The sequence below is a fragment of the Octodon degus genome, unplaced genomic scaffold (assembly GCF_000260255.1).
Source record: "Octodon degus isolate 3935 unplaced genomic scaffold, OctDeg1.0 scaffold00010, whole genome shotgun sequence".
Classification (NCBI taxonomy): Eukaryota; Metazoa; Chordata; class Mammalia; order Rodentia; family Octodontidae; genus Octodon; species Octodon degus.
This window is the reverse complement of record NW_004524586.1, coordinates 23,406,362-23,426,811: the sequence shown is the minus strand read 5'-3', so window position 1 is coordinate 23,426,811 and position 20,450 is coordinate 23,406,362. Positions and strand designations below refer to the sequence as shown.

General features: G+C 37.5%; 1 protein-coding gene across 1 annotated transcript in view; it reads left to right on the top strand.

Moving 5' to 3' along the window:
- Positions 1-11,420: 11,420 nt before the first annotated feature.
- Wdr11 (WD repeat domain 11) overlaps positions 11,421-20,450 on the top strand; it is an 84,263-nt gene continuing 75,233 nt past the window's right edge. Inside the window, exons 1-4 of the mRNA XM_012513466.2 lie at positions 11,421-11,568; positions 12,566-12,677; positions 18,157-18,310; positions 19,545-19,718. Coding sequence (XP_012368920.1) covers positions 11,483-11,568; positions 12,566-12,677; positions 18,157-18,310; positions 19,545-19,718 — 526 coding nt within the window. The 5' untranslated portion in view covers positions 11,421-11,482. The remainder of the gene's footprint in view (positions 11,569-12,565; positions 12,678-18,156; positions 18,311-19,544; positions 19,719-20,450) is intronic.

Here is a 20,450-nt window from a genome sequence, read left to right as displayed (position 1 = left end):
ATAATATATTTCTTATTATTTTCAAAAGATTGATTCAATTTATTAATTTTGCTCTTTTTATACTTAATTTTTTGCATTTATTATATATTTTTTCTTTCTAAAGTTTTAATTTCCTTTTTTAGTGTAGTTTCTGTCATTTTATTTTTCTTTGTTTTTCATTTTGTCTTTCGTTTTTTAAGACAGAATCTCACTATATAGTCCAGGCTGACCTTGATCTCATTATGTCACCGAGGCTAGCCTCAAATGTGCAGTGATCCTCTCCTTTGAGCCTCCCAAGCATTGGGATTACAAGGATGTTCTACTACCAGCCTTCCTTTTTGCAGTTTTAAAATTATTTAAGTGAATTGGTCTTGTCTACTTTAATAAGCAAGTAGGGAAGGTCTAATAGGTGATAGACTGAAAGCAAGGGAGAGGAGAGCAGAAAACCAAGAGGGCATGGACATGTACCCCCAAGAGGTCTTCAAGAAGAACAGACACATGAAAATATATTTTTAAAATGATACATATTAGCTGCTATCCAATGGGATTGATAAGCTATTTTCCTCTTTTACATATTTGTAATATTTGACACTATTTTGATCATACATTTTAAAATGTAATATTTTATTCATAAACATGTGGCAATATACAGTCAGAAGAACATAGAAAATATTATTTTAAGAAAAAAAGAGAATAGGGACATAATGGCAGCACGATGCCTACCTGGCAAGGTTGAGGTAGTGAATTCAATTACTAGTACAAAAGAAAGAAAAAGAAAGAAAGAAAAGAAAGAAAGAAAGAAAAAAGAAAGAAAGAATGAATATGACAGTACTTTCCCCCTAGCAATGTAGAAGAGTTTGTTTTTGCCTAAAGTCTCACTAACATTTGTTATTATTTGATTCTTGATGTGGACATTCTTTCTGGGGTAAGATGAGACGCAGAGTTGTATCAATTTGCACGTGTCTAACAGCCAGCAACCTTGAATATTTTTCACGTATTTATTGGTTATTTGTTCCTCTGCTGAGGAGTTTATACACAGCAAAGAACTGCCTTGCCATAAAGAAGAACTGGAGCCATCTGCAACATGAGGTCAGACGATCATGTTAGGTGAAATAAATCAGACCTGCAAGCTTAAATATCACATGGCTTCTTCCACAGGTGAGACACAAATATAAATGAAAAGAAACATGTAAGATAATAGAAAATAGGAAGATCTTTCCCAAGAAGATGGGCACCAAGAGCTGGTAGGAGGGACAGGAAGAGAGCAGAGGGGGATGAAAAAGGAATTGGCACCTGTGATGTAACATACCAACTCCCCACCAGGAATGCAACCATAGTGTATTGCAAACCTACACTCATAAAAATTAAAAAAAATATGACAGTACTAAAAATTAGTGACCTTTGACCTTAATCTAAAGGTTTTAGGAAGACCTCCCCCAAAATCTTAGGTGTAGCACAGAAGGAGGCAGTCAAGACAAGAAGATGAGGCTGTGGCATGAAGAGGCCTAGAGATACAGGAAAGAGGCCTTGTTCTGGGCAGTGTGGGGTCCACAAAGCCTCCACAGCTGCCTGCATCAGTGCTATCCTCTCAGCAACCGGTAATGGATGTGCACACTGCCAGAGGGGCCACAGTGCTGGGCCCAGTAGCCATTCCGTGACCTGTGTGACCTGGAATGGAGCTGGATGGGTGAGGGGCAGGACACGGCAGTGCTCAGAGAGAGAGAACCATTTGATCCTGGAGGCCCTTGGGAGTCACTGTGGTTTTCACAGATACATGAAATTTTTATTGCATCTGGTACTGCTGTGCTTTAAGATAGTTAACACTCAGGAGTCATGATTTTCCCAGAGTTGAAAATTGATGTTGCATAATTATATCCACTTTGAATCATTAAAGTTCACATTAAGGCACTTCCTACCTCCTGTTATAGATTAATGGGCCCTGATGCCAATTCTGCAATACCCGTATACCTCCGATGTGGATGTATCACCATGTAAAGATGTTCCTACAGACTGAATAAAGCAGGCACTTTGGGCTCCTTAATCACAGGCACCATAAATGTCTTCTGCATGGCTGCTCTGTTGGCCTATTCTGTCCTAACTCTGAGCAGTAAGTCACATCCTCTCCTTGCAGAGCCCCTTGAGGGCACTCAGCTACAAACAGCAAAACTTTTGAAACGAAAGCATTTTAACATCACTGTCATTTTACTGCAAGGTAAGTTATAGTGAGAACTGAAATACTTTTATTAGATTTTTTATATGTGCGATTTTTATATATATTTATATATATACCTACAAACTGACACACACATAAACTATATAATTTGTATGTACATAAATATGAAAAATATGTTACATATATAATCACAAAGGCAAATTTTCATTCATTGTACTGCTTCCCAATATATGATAGTTATTCATCTCACCAAGTTTAATAGCACGTCCTTTTCTACAGTTATGCAAGAACCTAATGATTTTCCTTTCAAAGGACATAAGCAAAATTTAATTCCCCACAGAGAATTTTTATAACCACTACATTCTGCAATTAATGAGGAAGATTAATTACTGTTTTACCTCTAGTTTCTATAAAACCCTCACTGGTAAAGAAACAACTGTGAGGAAATTGGCACATAGAAATGTCATGTGTGACTTCCCTGATTAATTGAGCGGGAGCCCCCAGGCATTACACTTCACCTTCCAAAGAGCATCCTTCAAAAGCAGGAGTCAAGCTTCAGCAATTGGCTTGTTTGGCAGCTGTGTACTGGGCGTTGGATGCCATGAGATAAATGAGTGGGTTTGGTGGACGTCTGGTACAGCCTGGAGCAGAGACTCAAGTGTTGGGCTGAGTAAGGGTAGCAAGGCACTATGAAGGCTAGGGGCTCTGGGAAGCTTGGGGTCTCTGCTGGGCCTGCTGCATTGTGAGTACAGGCTCTGCGGGAGCAGCCCTGCAGAGGTGCACCCTGCCACAAAGAACAGGCCAGCAGGAGGTGCGGGGGGGGGGCAGTGAGGATACCACCTCCAGGTCTGGCACCTGGCTCAGCTCAAATTTGGAATCAGCTGTGCTCCAAACTTTGGACTCACTTGGATCTTCAGGAAGTTGCTTCTTCAGCTTCTGTGCTTGATGCCTGGCCTTTAGTCAGAGTCATCATCACAAATACAAAACAGTGTTGCCAAATGGTAGTCTGAATTCAAGTGATGAAAGGCACACTGAAGCAAAGGGGGTGCATTTTTCCCTTAAAAGTGTTAAAATTCTATATTTCAAAAATATCACAAAATAAAAGGCAAGTGGTAAATACTGCAAATGATTATGTCAGTTTATTAAATGGAAAGAAGATAGTAAAAATTATGATTGTAGAACCTCAATTCATAAAAATAATTCATGTATGCATAAGGAAGGTGTAGGTACTTTAAAAAGCAATTCTGGGGGGCTTTTTGGTTAGCTCAGTCGTTTCAGTGCCCCTTGGGCAACATGGTCAGGCGCAGGGGACCATGGTTTGATCCCCAGCTCCACATGCCATATCAGATCCACCCTTAAGGCAGCCTGAGCCAGCCAAAATCATTTAAAAAATCCTTAAAAAACAATTTTTGTGCTTTTGTTTTTTGTAACTTCTATATTTTCTATAATTAAACATTTATTTATTCTTTAATTTAGAAGTTTTCAGTTGAAGAAAGTCAGCTATACTCATACTTGAAAATTTATCTTAAGGCAATAATAAAATTGTAGCCATGTAACCATAAAGATACTTACTATGGTTTATCTTTATTATTTAAAAATTAGAAATAACTTGAATTTTAGATAATGGTATAAAAGCTACATAAGTTATTGCATATCCCACTCTACCAAATATTATCAAATCATTTCAGTGACAACTATGTTAATTAGATAAAGATTATAAATGTAATTATGAAAGAATGTTAAATGAAAAGATTAAAAGTATGTACATGTATTGTACAACTCCAAAATGTACCTATTTGGTCAAGAACTGGGGAAATGTATGTAAATGTAAAAATAAATACATTAGCAAATGAAGATTACATGTACTTATTTAATTTAAATAAGTTATTAGGCCCGTGGGGATAGCTGTGTGCTTGCTTAGTGTGTGCAAAACTCTGGCTTGTTTCTCAGCCCCACACAGGCACACAAAACATTTCATATTATTCAAAAGAATGAAAAGAGGTCACCCCCAGCAGTGACCAATGGTGACTTTGAGGTCTCCTTCAATCTCCCCACACTCCAGTCTGACTACAGGACAGACTTCTAGTGACAAGTCAGCTTAGACCTACCCTGAATGGGAACACAACTGTGGCACTCAGATTCCAAGAAACAGCGGTAGGTTGTCATTTAGTTTTAATCACAACACCTGAAGGATTCTGTAAAGACACAATGTTACCAAATTCTTAGCCCTGTTGGTGTCTTACAGATTACATCCATCAGGGTTCAGCTTGTTAAGAAAGAGAAATCAATATATTTCCCCCTCAGAAAGCATGATCACACTAAACATAACCCTGTTAGTTTAAACTCATGTACAAAATGCTATTTCAAGAGCACAGTTTTTTTTAATCTGGGCTAATAAAACTCTGATTAAGAAATGAAATAAGAGCTCCTCCAGCTGACTTGCCATTCAGAAGCAGCTAATGACTGGGAAAACACACACCAATAGAACCTAAGTAGCTCCAGCAGTGAGGCATGCTGGAATCCCCACTCATGGCCAAGGCAGTAGGGTGCTGTTCATGTCAGGTGGAAGGCCCACCTTGGTACAAGGATGAGGAAGAGAAGCATAATGGCCTAGAGTTCAGGGTTAGGCTCTGTGTCCACGACCACAGTAAAAACACTGACTGAGCACTTGTCCAGCACATCCATTGTCTCATTTAATCCAGCAAAAAAAATTTCAGCAGGTGGAGAATGATCAGCCCTATTATTCAGATGAGAAAACTGAAGCTTAATAAGGCTGACTTGCTTTTCCAAAATCACACATGTGTGAACGCTCTTGACTTAGTACCCACATCACTTGCATCCCAGCTTGGGAGTTTTTCCTCCACAGTCATTTTTTTTTTAACTTTTCTTGGTTTTAGTTGTTTATTTTCATTTTTTCTTTCTCTTTTTTTTCGTTCTTTCTTCCTTTTTTTTGTGGAACTGGGAATTGAACTCAGGCTCTTGTGCTTGCCAGGCAAGTGCTTACTCTACTGAGCTATCTCTTGAAGCAGGGCCTTGCTGTGTATTCCAGACCAATCTTGAACTCAGTTTTTAGCCCACATCAACCTGAAATAAAAGTGATCATGCAGCCTCAACCTCCACTTTATCTCAACTGAAATTTATCAGTTACCACCTTTAGGTTTGTATCTTACATAAAATATTTCATTTAATATTGAGAATGATTTTTTTTTTTAGCTGGCTCAGGCTGCCTTAAGGGCAGGTCAGGTGGGGATTGAACCGCAGTATCCTGTGCCTGACTGCATTTGCGTGAGCAGGCGCTTAAACAATTGAGCTAACCTGCAGGTCCCTCATTTAATATTTACTTCAGTTACCATGCCATAAAGTGAAGAAACTGATCTACTGTATAGACTATCATTATTGCCTGCAGAGACATAGAGATTAATGGTGAGTGAATTAAGGAGAGATGCCTTAATTAAAGACAAACATGAAGACAGAGAAGTCACTGAGAGACCTGAGCTGTAGATTCAGTGCTTCTGCCCACTCACCCTGCCGCCCATGCACGGCTGCCTTTGCCTTCCAATTTTCTGGGTAATGTTCCACTAAAATGCTTTAACTGCATGAGTGGTCCCTAGGTAATCCTTACAAGAACTTCACACTACTCCTAAATCTCACATGGAAACAGCTCTCTATCTTAAACAAAGTTCTGGATTTGCGATGAGAAATCTTGACCCAGGTTTGTCCGTGTCTCTCTTGCTGTTGAATCTTTGGCAGGTTCCTAAACCTTTTTAAGCTGAATTTCTTCATCCAGAAGTTGGGAATGGTGCTTTCTACCACTGACAAATAGAGCTGTCTTAAAATTCAAATGTTTTTGCTCACACAATATTGAAATGGTCACTAGTCTAATGAATGCAATAAATATCTTAACACAGTTTGATGCTAGAATTGGTGTGAATGAGAATCAGGCACCAGGAGAAGGTCCTGAGTGCAGATAATACCTGGGAAGGGAGACTTAGTGAGGGCCAATCTGTGAAGATATGAATCAACATCATGATGAAAGGTGAGCAAGTGGTAACCACTCTCCTTCAAGTTAGCCCCTACAGTCAGCAGAAGCCAGCCCCAGAAGCATCTGCAGAAGTCAGCAGCAGGATGTGACTCTCAGGGTTTCTGTCCCTGCCTGCCCATGGCTCTAACAGGGGCCTGGATGGACCTGCCTAGCTGTGTGAAGTCAGCCCCTCTAGGCCAGAATCAATAGTGCTCTCTGAAATGAAGGGATGTGCTCACTCCGAGGACCCCCCAAATCCTTATTTTATAGCTGGCTGCTGAGGCTTCCGTGTCTGGGTGAGTCCCAAGAACAAACTCTTACTTTTACCTGAATCCTTATTATTCTTCCTCTTCCAGTCACACCTTAAAGAGAAAAGAACTTTCTGAACGTTCAACTGGTAAAGTTCAGTGGACTCAGCACTTTCTATTGAAGCACAAGGCCAACACTTTTAGCCCACCTTTAAAATCAATAAATAATAAGATGCTATGCAAACAGCATGCTGATTAAGGTCTTCTAAATATATTATGTAATATAATGCTTTTACTCACTCAGGATTGTTACTCCTCTCCCCTTTAAAAACAAAGTAAAAAAGGCTTAATGAGGTGACGTAGCTTGCATGAAGTCACAGTGAATGCCTTCTGTTACTAGTGCCAAACTGCCATTATTCCCTAGGACATATTTGGACATGTGTGAGGTTCATATACATTTTCAAGTTCAGGCTTTGAGCAGGACTGTCAACAGTGTGCCTGATGCTGTCCAACATCTTACAACTTCAGGTAAAATAAACTAAAATAAAAATACAAGTAAATGCCATAATAACAGTAAAATATATTTTAAAACAAAACACTATATTCCTTTTGACTCATATCTTTATTCAGGAAGAGTGTACCCTATTCCTATACACAATGTCCCAGCATCAGAATCATCTTCCTTTTGCTTTCCACCATCCGGCCACAACCAAACCAACACTGTCTTTATTAGTTTGGGAATGAAATTTGGAATGCAGCTCTTGATCCCATTGGGAATGTTTGCTCACGAAGGAGCTCAGAGTCCATGATGCCACCCAAAGAACAGGAGAAATATTTTATAAATCATATATTTGAAAAATAACTTGAATGTAGAATCAATTAATAACATTAATAACATTTACAACTCAATTTTAAAACTGCAGACACCAATTTCAAATTATCAAAGGGTCAGAGTATATGTATAAGGAACATATATAAATGTGCACATGAAAAAGTGTTTAACATAATTAGCCATCAGGAAAATGCAAATCAAAATCATGATGAGAAGCACTTCATATCCACGATTAGTCAGCTCTCCATTACTTACAAATACCTCAGATAGAAAGCTTACAAAGAGAAAAGGTGTATTTCAGCTCAGTTTTAGAGATTTTACTACACAATTGTTTGGTCCCATTGCTTTTGGGCTCACACAAGGTAGCACGTGGCAACACCTTCCACCACATAGGCATGTTGAAGAAGAAACCAGAATGCCACAGTGGAGGATTCCCCCTGACCTAAAACTTTCCACAAGACCCTACCACTTAAGAGCTCTACTAACTCCCAGCAGTGCGATGGGCTGGGACCAAGCCTTTGACACACAGGTTCTTAAGTCATTTATCCAAATGATAGCAACTAGAACAGCTGTTATAAAAAAGTATAACAGAGAATAAGAGAATAAGAAGTGTAGGTGAAAAATTGGAATCCTCATTCACAGCTGATAGAAAGGCTAAACGGAGTAGCAAACAGAGTGAAAGTTCCTCCAAAGAAAGTTAAATATGAAGTTACCTTATGAACTAGCAACTATGTTCTTAGGTACATACTCAGGAGAAATGAAAATCAAGTGCACACAGAAAATGTATAGGAATGTCTATGGTACCATTATAGTACTATATTTAACACTGCCAAAAAAGTGAAAACAACTCAAATATCCATAAATTCAATGAATAAATAAAAGTGGTATATCAAAATATTATTAATCAATAAAAAGGAATAAAGTATAGATGTATACTACACCATGGATAAAACCTACAAGCATTTTCAGGTAAAAGAACCCAGTCACAAAAGACCACCATATTGTATGATTCCATTTATATGGAATGTCCAAAACAGTTAAATCTATAGAGATTGAAAGTAAATCTTGGTTGCTTATGGCTGGGACAGGGATGAGGACATGAGGAAATGGTGAGTGAGTACTAAGGTGGGTATGAGGATTCTCCTTATAATGGTGGGTATAAGGATTCTCTTAGAAGTGATCAGTTTTCTAACATTGATTATGATGATTGCGAAGCTGTGAATATACTAAAATACGCCACATTGTACTACTAAATATGCAGCTGCATTATACAGTACTTGAATTATGTCTCAACAAAGCTGTCATTGTTTGCAAATATCATGCTTCCCAGGCAGCTGGAGTTTATTCCGCTGGACTGGGAAGTAGACTGTGTCATGGAGAAAATGTTGTTATTAAAAGTAAAAAGCACAAATTTCAGAATCACCTGCTGACATCAGGCCAACACTGGATGTATGTATTTTTAGCCATCTGGCCTTGGACAACTCTAATTCTCGAATTTGTCATATGTAGGATTTTTGGGACAATAGATTTTTATTTGACTAGATTAGATGGTGGAGATAGTGTTCATTATAGTACTCAACATCTTATGAATACTCAGCAGTAAGGTGTTGACCTCATTATCTTCATCTTTCATACATCCACCTACTCTCAGACATATTTGTCAGTGCGGTCTCTGTGTGATCTGGGAGAGTTTCTTTGAAAAGTGATTTATCTTGGAATACATTATCACTTCACATTTTTTCTTCTTTCCTCTACCCAATCAGAATAGGACTTGGAATTTCACATATTTTTATTTTCACTGATATTTTTGAAAGGGTAAACAGTTGTCTCATTTTAGGGATGTATATTATTTAGTGGTGATAGGATGTTCTGAGCCCAGATTACCAGGCTTTGGAGCTCATGATATTAGACATGGTAATTTTTCAGCCATTACAGAGGAGCCTACTTCTGTCCTATTAAAGAAATAAATTGTTTAGTGTGTCCAATATTCTGTCTTCCACTCTGGACAAGACAGATGCTTCACAGAAGGCAATAAAAAACCATAAATATACCTAACTGCACATTCTTTTAACATGGGAGACATACTGCCATCCCAACCCCAGCTGGTGCCTGCTCTGAATATTCAGCATTCATATCCTCAAAAATTGGCCTATAGATTTAACTAATTAACTCCTCTTTTACTAAGGAATTTTTTACCACAAGGAGGATGGGAAGTCTGGTTGTCTGCTGCCTGTACCATCTATAAGCTCCTGTGTGAACCTACTATTGTCACTTAGTGCCTCTTTGACATTATGCTTAATGGGCATTTGAAACCCCTACACAATCAGTCATTGATTGAAGATCAATTGTATGCCAAGAAGGGTTCTAGATACTAAATATGAAGAGATGAATTTGGCTCCTTTATGAGAGAAGTTATATGCTCGACAGAATATGTTTATTCCCTTATATTTATGGTTACCTAAGTATGTATTGGTCTCCTTCAAGACATAGGAATAGCTATATATAACAGTAATGTAAGGTTCAGATATTTAAATGGCACAGAAGAAGAATGCAGAAAGGTGATTTTTAGAGGTTATTACACATACTTCCACTTACTTTTAATTGGAAAGAATTTGGTTTCATGGCCTGGCCCAGTGATGAGGAAAGAAGATATGTGTACTCATTTAATGGAGTAACAATGTACCCAGATATGAATTGCTGTTATGTACATATGAAAAAGGGGGGAATGAATTTGGGAAGCCAATGAATTGCTGTTATAATAGGCATCAAGAAATTTTAATAAGGGACTTATAAATTCAGAACTGTGTTTATGAGCATCTGTTGTGGCTCTGAAGGCATCAGTAGGGAAGAATATGGGGCAAAGGAGAGAAAGGGAAGTGGTAAGCATGACTATTTTCAAAAGGACAAGTAACAACCAAACATATCCACTGGTGTTAGCAACTAAAAAGATATTGGAATTGATTTTCAGGAAAACTGATTTCCAAGACCTATAAGATAAAGAAATCAACAGTATTTTGTCTGTGTGCTTGATCAAAGAGAAAACTAGGATTATTGGGGGGGGGGAAACACCTGTAGATATCACTGCTGGTATGAAACAAATCTGAAAGCTGTCAAAATGAACTTGGAGTTGCTTGTGCCAACTCTAAATAAAAGTAACTAAATGAATATGGAAAAATTAAATAATGCCTCAACGTTACAAAGAAAGGGTACTTTTTACATGGTTGCTTGGTAGTAATTGTCACAGAAGAATGCCAGAATTACAAGCTTGCACAGAGGCCATTAGGACTTTACACAAAAAATACTTATAAGAGAAATCAGTTCAGCCACTGTTCAACCTTGGACACACTACTTTGGTACTAAAGATTGTGGCCTACAGTTTTTAAGTAGCTGATGTAATCCTCTTTATTTTTGCCTTTTCTTCAGCTTCTTGGAATATTTCTATAGTTTACTATGACACAGATCATCCTATTGTACTGCTTTTCTTTCCAGTGCATCACTATCCATTGAAGAACCTGTCTCTTGCTGTTTTCACTTAGGTTAACAACGATTAAATGCTATGGCATGGTAAAGCAAATGCTAACAACAAAGAAGGGAAGGAATGGGTCTAACCCGAAGAAGGGCAGAAGAAGAGAAGCTACAAAAGAAAGCTAGCCCTCCAAAACAAGGAAATGATCACTGCTTTTCTTTTCCAGTAGAAGGCAAAAATTTCTAAGACTAGACATGCAATGTTCTCTTCTGATGTTTGGAGCAGTCACTTCACTGACGTTCTCCATTTCATTAGTCAATGTCATTCATCCACTTACCCCCCCCCCCCGCCCCCGAGCCTTTGCGTCTTCATCTCCAAGGTCTATAACAATTCCTGACATTAGTACTGGTCCTAAATAACTGACCAAAAGCAGAGAAGCAAATTGGGACATATATCCCTTGCTTTTCACAATTTGCAGTAACCTGTTCCTCAACTTGACGAAAACAGGACTGGAAGCAGCGCCTCTTCTTCTAAACCTAGAACTACCTGGCCTGCGGAATTGTAGAGAAGGTGGAACGCAGGCGCGGTGGAACCTGAAAGCCCCAGAGTCTGGGAGCCGCGGAAGCTTGGCCCGAGCCTGGGCTCCAGCGGAACCTGACAGCGGCGCCCGAGGAGCGACCCGGACAGTAGAGCGGAAGCACTTAGTCCGCCGCTTCCTGGTTCCGGGTGTGCACCGAGCGCTGCGGCCGCCGCCGCCGCCGCGATGTTACCCTACACCGTGAACTTCAAGGTGTCTGCGCGCACCCTTACGGGGGCCCTCAGCGGCCACAACAAGGCGGCGGTGGACTGGTGAGGGCGCCAGGACGGCCAGGCGGCCAGGAGTTTGTGAGGGGAAGGGGGAAGAGCAAGAGGTTTCACTCCCTGGCCAGTGTGGCCTGGCCACGCAGGGCGCCGCCCTCGCTCTACTCTGTTTTCTGTTAGCTGAAACACTTTGGTTGTCGTTATAAAAACAGCAAATGCCCCTGCGGAGAAGTCGCCGTGCAAAGACATTCGCCCGCCTGCTCCTGGATCCCGCTTCTGTTTTTCTCCACACCTCGTTCCTACCCCATGTCGCCCTCTCTCCAGCCTCCAGCCTTCTCTCCGTCCATTCTCAGTTCTCTGCCCTCTTTCTCTCTTTCACCCTTTCCCCCTCCTCCTCATAGTCTTGGTCCCACCTCTTTCCATTCAGCAGCGTTCCAGCCCTCCCTGTTCTGGCATCTACTTGCACTTTCACCTTGCTTCACCTTTTGTCTTTTCCTGGCTCCTGCGGAAGGCGCGCCAGTGCACCACAGGTCATCGCTGTTGTACCTTGTCTTTACGCTGTAAAATAAAATAACACAGCACCTCTGAAAACTAATAATGAGACTAATGCAAAACAAAGTTGTGAAGCTGTGTCGCTGGGAACGTTGCCAAGAGGACTGAAACCTCCTGTCCTGTGTTTGTCTTTTATGTGGTTAGGACTGGGACTTGTCACAAATGCTTGTCCTAGGTATATTGTGAATTCTAAGCATTGGAAGCTGAATAAGAAAATCAGACATATGCCTACAGTTAGTATAAGTTGTTTTATACATCTGCGTAGCTCCGTGTGCATATTCCTTAGAATCATTTTTATTTTATCCTCATGAAAACTTAAATTTCAAGTATTTGTAAGCCTAGCTAGAACTTTTTATTTTAATAGAATGTTACATGTGGGCCTTTGGGCTTAAATAATCATTTTATTAATGGTGTTGCATATGAATTGGATTAGATGGCAAGAGAAGCTGAGTCTTTGTTTTGTGTTTAAGTTTTAACATTGCTGTTTTGCTAGGGGCTGGCAAGGTTTAATTGCTTATGGATGTCATTCGCTTGTGGTAGTGATTGATTCCAATACTGCCCAAACTCTTCAAGTTTTAGAAAAACATAAAGCTGATGTTGTTAAGGTAAGTGAAATCCTAATTTGACCCCAGAACACCCCATCTAAAGTTTAGTATGTTAGATCTCGTTAAATCATACCTATAAATGTTAAGTAGCTTTTAAATATAATAAGTCAATTCAAAATGAGTTATTAAATGGTAGTTTTTAGGTCATGTTAAAGCTGTAGGGAAACATACCAGTTCTGCCATTTTGGGGGTCATTCATTCATTTATTAGTTTTGAGCACTTAGCACATACTATACTAAGGATATAAAGCCCTTAGGTGATTCATTGTCTAATATGGAGGATTCATAGTGTGAAAAGACGTGGTCAATAGGGTGTAGGAAAAAAAAAAAGCTATATAACACCTAGTTTTAGGGGCTAGGGGAGGATTACAGAAGTCTTTCCAGTTTAGGGACTGGTAAGCAGCCAAATAAAAAATCAGGGAACTCTTTTTTTTTTTTTTTTTTTGGCTCCTCAAATGCCTTCAGGGCACTTTTGGCGGGCTGGAGTGTTGTGGGGATCGAACTACAGCAACCTGAGGCTGACAGCTTTGTGGAAGCAGCCACTTAACTTAGCTAGGGCCAGGTCCCCAGGGAACATTTTTGCAGTGGAAATGAAGAATACTTATAACACAGTTATAAGTCATGAAGAAGACTAAAAACTAGGTATACTTGTAGAACTAACTGGGGAGGAAGCAACCCAAGAGACTGCTATGTTGAGAATTTTATAAGATCAGAAAGAAGTTTGGATGTTTAGGAGATTGATATAACTGTATTTGCATCTTCGAAAAACCTCTGTCAGCACTGGAGGATCTGTTGAAGAAAGGCAAGACTAAATACAGTTGAAATCCTTTAGGAGACTTTTGCAATAGTTTTGGCAGGAAATCCTAAGGTCTAAAGATGAGGCTGAGGCATGGAGGAATCATATTTAGAAGCTGTAAGAGGTAAACCAGTGGCCTTTATTTGAGAATAGAATGGCTTAAGATTTCTGTTCAAGTAACTGAATAATTGTAGTTGTGATGCATAAATGGGAAGGCAGTGCATTTAAATTTTCAATATGCAAAGATTAAGTCTTCTATGATATATTTTATTATAATCCAAGGTTTAAGAGAAGTCAGGATTGGACATAGACATTTGGGATCTTTTTCTTAAATAGCTTTTAAAAAGTAGGTCATATAGTTCAGCCACTTAAAGTACACAGTTGTATGGTTTTTAGTAGCTATCACAATAATCAGTCTCATCACCTCCAAAAGATAATTGCACCTGTTAGCAGTCACCTTCCATTTCCCCACTCCCTTCATCTCTGGCAGCTCTGAATCCTTTGTCTCTGTTGATTTGCCTATTCAGGAAATTGTATCTAACTGGAATCATATAATATCTGAGTTCTTGTGCTGTGTTTCTTGTATTTAGTAAATGTTTTTTAGTTTCATCCCTCTGGGAGCTCTTTCATTTTTATTGCTAAACAGTATCCCACTGTAAGAATATATCAGGTGACTTTGTTTATAAGCATCTGAGTATCAGTTTGAGCTGTTATAAATAATGCAGCTAGGAACAGTACTGTAAAGTTTGTGTATGAATCCGTGTTTTTATTTTTCTTGGATATGTATGTCTAACAGTGAAATTACTGACTCATGGAAACTGTTTAACTTTTGAGGAACTACCAGACTGTTCTCCAAACTTTACCTCTTCATCAGCAGTATCATCATGTTCTTCAAATCATCAACACTCATTGTTCTCTGTCTTTGATTATTACCATATTAGTAGGTGTGAAGTGGTTTCTCCTTTTTATTGAGTTGTAGGATTTATTATAAATACAAATCCTTTATCATATCTATGCTTTGCAAATATTTTTTCATTCTGTGGGTTTTCTTTTCACTGTCTTGATGGTATACATTCAATAAGCTAATAATTTTGATCTGTAATTTATTTTTGCAACTAAAACTTTTACTGTTTTCACACTTTTATATAGGTCCTTAATCCGTTCTGAGTTAATTTTTATACGTGGTAAGAGGTGGAGAAAAGTACAGTTGATTTTTGTATTTGTATAGTCACCAGTGTCCTATGATCTCACAAGACTTACTTATTAGTTCTAGTAATTCGGGGGGGAATTTTTCTACAAAGATGATCATGTCACCTGCAATATTGTAGTTTGATTTTTTGGTTGATAATTGATATTTGTTCAATTTTTTCTGGTTGTATTGTATTATAACAGAACTCATGTTATATTGAATGGCAGTGGTGATAGGATATTTTTCATTTTATTCTAAATGTTTAGGGGAAGTACTTAGTCTCCTCATAAAGTCCAATATAAGGCAGAGTAGAGGTTTTTATTTATGAAAGTATATATTTACTCTATGTTGCTTTTCTTGCCCATAAAATTTCTAGAGTTTTCATTTCCTTGTGTAAAGTTTCAGACTGGATTACACTTCCTTTTCCTGAGGGTTTACTATGAAGTCTTAAAGTACATATTTTGGTTAATTTTTCTTAGCTTTATTTGTCATAGAAAGTATTTTATCTTTGTTTTTGAAAGATTTTCTCAAAAGATGTAAAATGCTGAGTTGGCAGTTTTATTTCCTAGCAGTTGTCTTCTAGATTACCTAATCTCTGATAAATTCTCCTTCTAGGTTTTTTTATATGCAGTTGTATTTTTTTTTTTCCCTTTGGGTACCTTCTAGATTTTCTCTTTATGTTTGGTTTTTCAGCAGCTTAATTATGATGTGAAGATGACTTTTTTTCTTCAATATACATTGATTAGAGTTTACATAAATGGAATTTACACACATATATACATATACATATACATATACATACACCATTTCTTGTCATTTAAAGTAGATATAGTCTTAAAATCACTATAAACATTAACTTAGTGAGTACAGAAAGATTGTTTAATCCTACCATTTAGGTTCCTATGAGTCTCTGGTCATAGCATTTTAATCAACTCATCAACACATAGCCTTGTTTTATATATGTTTCTGCTTAAAAACAGTTTATTTAATATATATAGTTGATTTATTAACATTGAATTTGTGACCAACTACACATGCCTGAGCTAAGCTGTCACATAAATTTTCTTTTTGGTAGGGCACATTAAACATTTCAGTAGACAACACCGGGTTTGGAGACTATTTCTAACCATGAAGTCACCAATCAAAAGCCCCCAAGTCCAAAAGCCATGTATAATAGAGCTGTGAAGTGGACCCTTGTGTGTTGTGTGGGAGCTAAGTAAGAGCATCTCATTTGCCCTCAGTTGGATGTCTCGGAGTTTTCACCACTCTGCTTGACTTGAAATGCTCTGAAAATACTAGTTTTGAAATTACAAATAAGTATAGTGAGTAGGCAAATTCCCATGTGCAGAATCTGCAAACAATGAGAGCTGATTCATAGTGTACATGTATACACATAAACATCTATACATTAAAATATATACACGTATGAACACACACATGCATACACACACTTTATTAAAAAGATTTTCTTTTCCTGAGGGGATTATTGTGCTAAAACCTTAAGAGTTAGTAACATTGAGGCTGGAGAAATTTTTGTTTATTTTTTTTCATAAATACTGTTTGTTTTTTACTAGAGCATTATATATGTATATGTACATGTGGTTATTTGTATGCGTACTTAAAGATTTTGTGGTATTTATCTATTAAACATACTAAAAAAAAATCATACAAATGCACCATTTTTGGACACTATACACTAGTCCTGGACTAAAAGTGTAAACAAAGCCTATATGATCTATGCTGTAGAACTTATAGTCTATGGTTGATTGTAAGTTTAAAAAAAAAGTGAAATAATTACACATTGTATAATAAAATTCTTTAAAGAAAATAAACAAGATGTTGAGACAGAAGAAAGTGATGGTAGTAACCAGCGTAAAAGTGAGAAGGGGAGTGAGTAGCCAGGAGAAGGCTTTGCCCATGGTAAAGACTATGTGACTTACCTCTCACTTTGTGAGTATTCATGAATCAGATTTAGGGCCCGCCAAATAGCTCAGCAGATTAAAGCGCCTGCTTAAGCAGATGCAGGGGTCAGGAGTTTGATCCCTGGGCCTGCTGTGCCAGCTCTGCCCCTGGGCCTCCCTGAGACAGCAGTTGAGACTGGGCATGGTGGTGCACACCTGTAATCCCACCACTGTAAACAGGAGGATCACTGCGAGTCTGATCTGTGCAGTGAGACCCTGAACACGCTGTACACCCTTGTCCTAAATACAAAAAAAAAAAAAAAAAAAAATCAGATTAACCCTGTAGTTCTGATAAAATTCTGTTTTAAAAATTCTAAATGTTGGAGATATGAAGCATACTTTTTGGGGAGAGAAAAAAATACTTTAAAGAGGGAGGCATAGCTTGAGTCTTTTGTTTGCTTTTTTCCCTCCATTTTTCCTTATACAAGTTTGTGTATGTATGTGTGCATTTGTGCATGTATGTGTGACTAAGCTGTCTCCTTTTAATTATGAGAACAAAGTACAGAAGAATATTTTCTTTAGCAATATTATAATTTTAAATGTTTTGTCACAATTACATTTAGGAAAGCTAAATGTAATTTAAGCTCAGCCACTTACAGTACACAGTTGTGTGGTTTTTAATAGCCATCACAATAATCAGTCTCATCACCTCCAAAAGATAATTGCACCCATCAGCAGCTATTGTGGTATCTTAGGATATTGTGGAGTTTTTTCAACAAACTATTACTCTTTTTTTACCAAAAGGTTGGCTTTTTTTTAACCTGAATATCCCAAAATATTAAGACTGCACATCATTTTTTTTTTTTACATTTTAAAGATAGGGGCCTTGTGATATTTTCAAAAATACTTTTTTTTTTTTATTTTTATTTCTTCTTTTGAGTTCTTACACTAGGGAGACTATACAATATTTATACGTGTAGGTCTGGTTTATGTCACTTACAAGTATATCTTCAAGTTGCATCCACTTATATATGAAGGCTTTGAGTTGATCGTTCTTTATAGCTGAGTAATACTCCATTATATAAAAAACACCACAACTTTTTCATCCATTCCTCAGGTGATGGGCATTTTGGTTGCTTCCAAGATTTGACTGTCATAAGTTGTGCTGCTATACACACACACACACACACACACACACAAATTAGTTAGGTTAGATATATAGCTACTTTCTCTTAATTCAATGAGAAGAGAGATTTGTACTAATAATGTTTAGACAAGATATCATGTCTGCATCTTGTACTATGAATAACTACTATGAAGACAACAACGTGCAATGTATTAATTATTATAACTCCTACTAACCTGTTTTGAAACTGTGTCATTGCTATTTCTTTCTCAATAAAATTAATTTTAAAAACAATGTTTTTAATATCGTAAGTGATAAAACATTTACTTTCAACATGAATTTCCATTCTATTCATGCTAAAACTTTAATGATATGAGTGTAATATGGGTTTTGGTTGATGTTTTGTGAAAATGATGTTTAGTTTTACCAGTACAAATATTTACTGATTGCATTTCTTTTTAACACTAGGTTAAATGGGCGAGGGAAAACTATCACCATAACATTGGCTCACCGTATTGCTTGCGCCTCGCTTCTGCTGATGTCAATGGGAAGATCATCGTTTGGGATGTGGCAGCCGGAGTGGCTCAGTGTGAGATCCAAGAGCACGCCAAGCCTATCCAGGGTGAGGCAAGAGCTCTGTGCAGGGGCCTGCTGATGTGCTTCCTCTCAGATTGCCCACTCCGTTGATTTAATTTGGTTTCCAGTGATAACTGTTAAATATTTTAGCATTCTATGGCTCTATGTCAATTTTTTTTCTTATCTGTACACTTCTGGATGTGTTTCCTGAAATTGTGCTTTGATAAAACCATTATCAGTATTAGGCATAAGAAAATTAAGCCACTTAAGCGGTCTTAAAGTCTAAGCTGTGGTGTGACTAAACTTGGTTGAAATGCCATTGTCAATTAGCTGACAGTGCTTGCTTTGTGTTGATAGAGATGAACAAAAATTTTATTCTTTTCATATAAATTGTTTCCTTCTGTATGTAACTCTTAGAACCAATTTTGCTTTCTCTAGACAGAAGTCTTTGAGAAGCTCCCTTAACTAAATGAACTTTTAAATGATGGTTTTAAGGATACTTATTGAATGCTTTCTATTTGCTAGGTACTGCACTATCTTCTATTTATGATTTTGAAAACCTTCATTGTCTTAGTGATTCCACAAAGCACTGGGCGAGTGTAACACCTTGATCATGTCTAAGCAAGTCTTACATACTGATTTTATAGTATTTTGTTTTTGCTTTTTTTCTCCCCTCTACTGGAGAAGAACCCAGAGCCTTGTGCCTGCTAGACATGGCTACCACTGAACCATGCTCCCAGCCCCTGACTTTTATGCTTTTAAGTAGTGAGCACTAGTAGTATAAGTTGTCTTATATTTTTTTTAAAGTTCTATTTTAGATTACTTGAGATTTTAACCAAAGAGCTCATTAATTTTTTTTATTTATACTTTCTTTTCAGATGGGCATCTCACTAGTTTGCTTAGGTTGGCTTTAAACTCACAATCTTCTTGCATCTCCTCCCAAAGTAGCTGAGATGACAGACATACGCCACTGCACCCAACACAGATAATTTATTTTTATTTGTTCATTTTCCCTTTCTAATTTTTTTTTTTTCCCCAGAACCGGGGAATGAACTCAGGACCTTGCGTTTGCCAGGCAAGCGCTTATTCTACTGAGCTGTCTCCCTGGCCTCCCTTTCCAATATTGAAAAATACATATATATATATATATATATATATATCATAATGGGACAGGTTAATATTTTAAGGATTATATTTTAAAGACCAGGTACCAGGGACAGGTGAGCCAAATGCTTTGAAGTAGATGTTCTCTGAGTTTCTCCCTTATCTGTGCTTTATAGATGTTCAGTGGTTGTGGAATCAAGATGCTTCCCGAGATTTGCTGCTTGCTATCCACCCACCAAATTACATTGTGCTCTGGAATGCGGATACCGGCACCAAACTGTGGAAGAAAAGCTATGCAGATAACATTCTTTCTTTTTCTTTTGATCCATTTGATCCCTCACATTTAACTTGTAAGTAAAGATTCCTGTAGGAAAATGAGTTAAATTAGATACTAATATAGTGCACATATCTATAACATCTGCAATGTTAAAATGACTGAAAAGTAGGAAAAGCACATCTTGTCTATATAACTGCAGGTCCTGAATTCTGTATCTTAATCCTCCATCATTTGCACATATCTTCATAGTTAGAAATTTAAGCCCAGCAAGGCATGCCTTCATTATGTTGAATTTGTGAATAGTATTAGTACAGCTAGAGACAGAAAGTTACTGTGATATGCAAATTAAGGTTTAATTAAATTTGATTTTCTAAGAACATTTAAAGAATTTGAATCAGTAACTTGATTTGAAGAACTTTAATCATTTAGCCTGTGATCAAATGAAGTTTTTGCTTTTTATTTTATTTTTTTAATTTTTTAAATTTTTTTATTTTTATTTATTTATTTATTTTTTACCTACTTCAAAAATATTTAATCTCACAGGATGGAAAATACAGAATAAATTACAGATTTCCAGATGCATATGAATTACTAAAGGTGAATCATGAAAATACAAAAATTCAGAGTAACTCAAAATCAATGAAACTGAAAATGTAATTAAGATCTCATTGTATTGGACTAGAATTTTTAAGGATTTTCTTCATTCCATGACTTCTCCTAACCTTCTGCAGAACTCTGGAGCAGAGATTTCAAAGCATGTTTTGCACATTTCAAGGTTATATCTTGCTGAATAGATTTCTGTCTT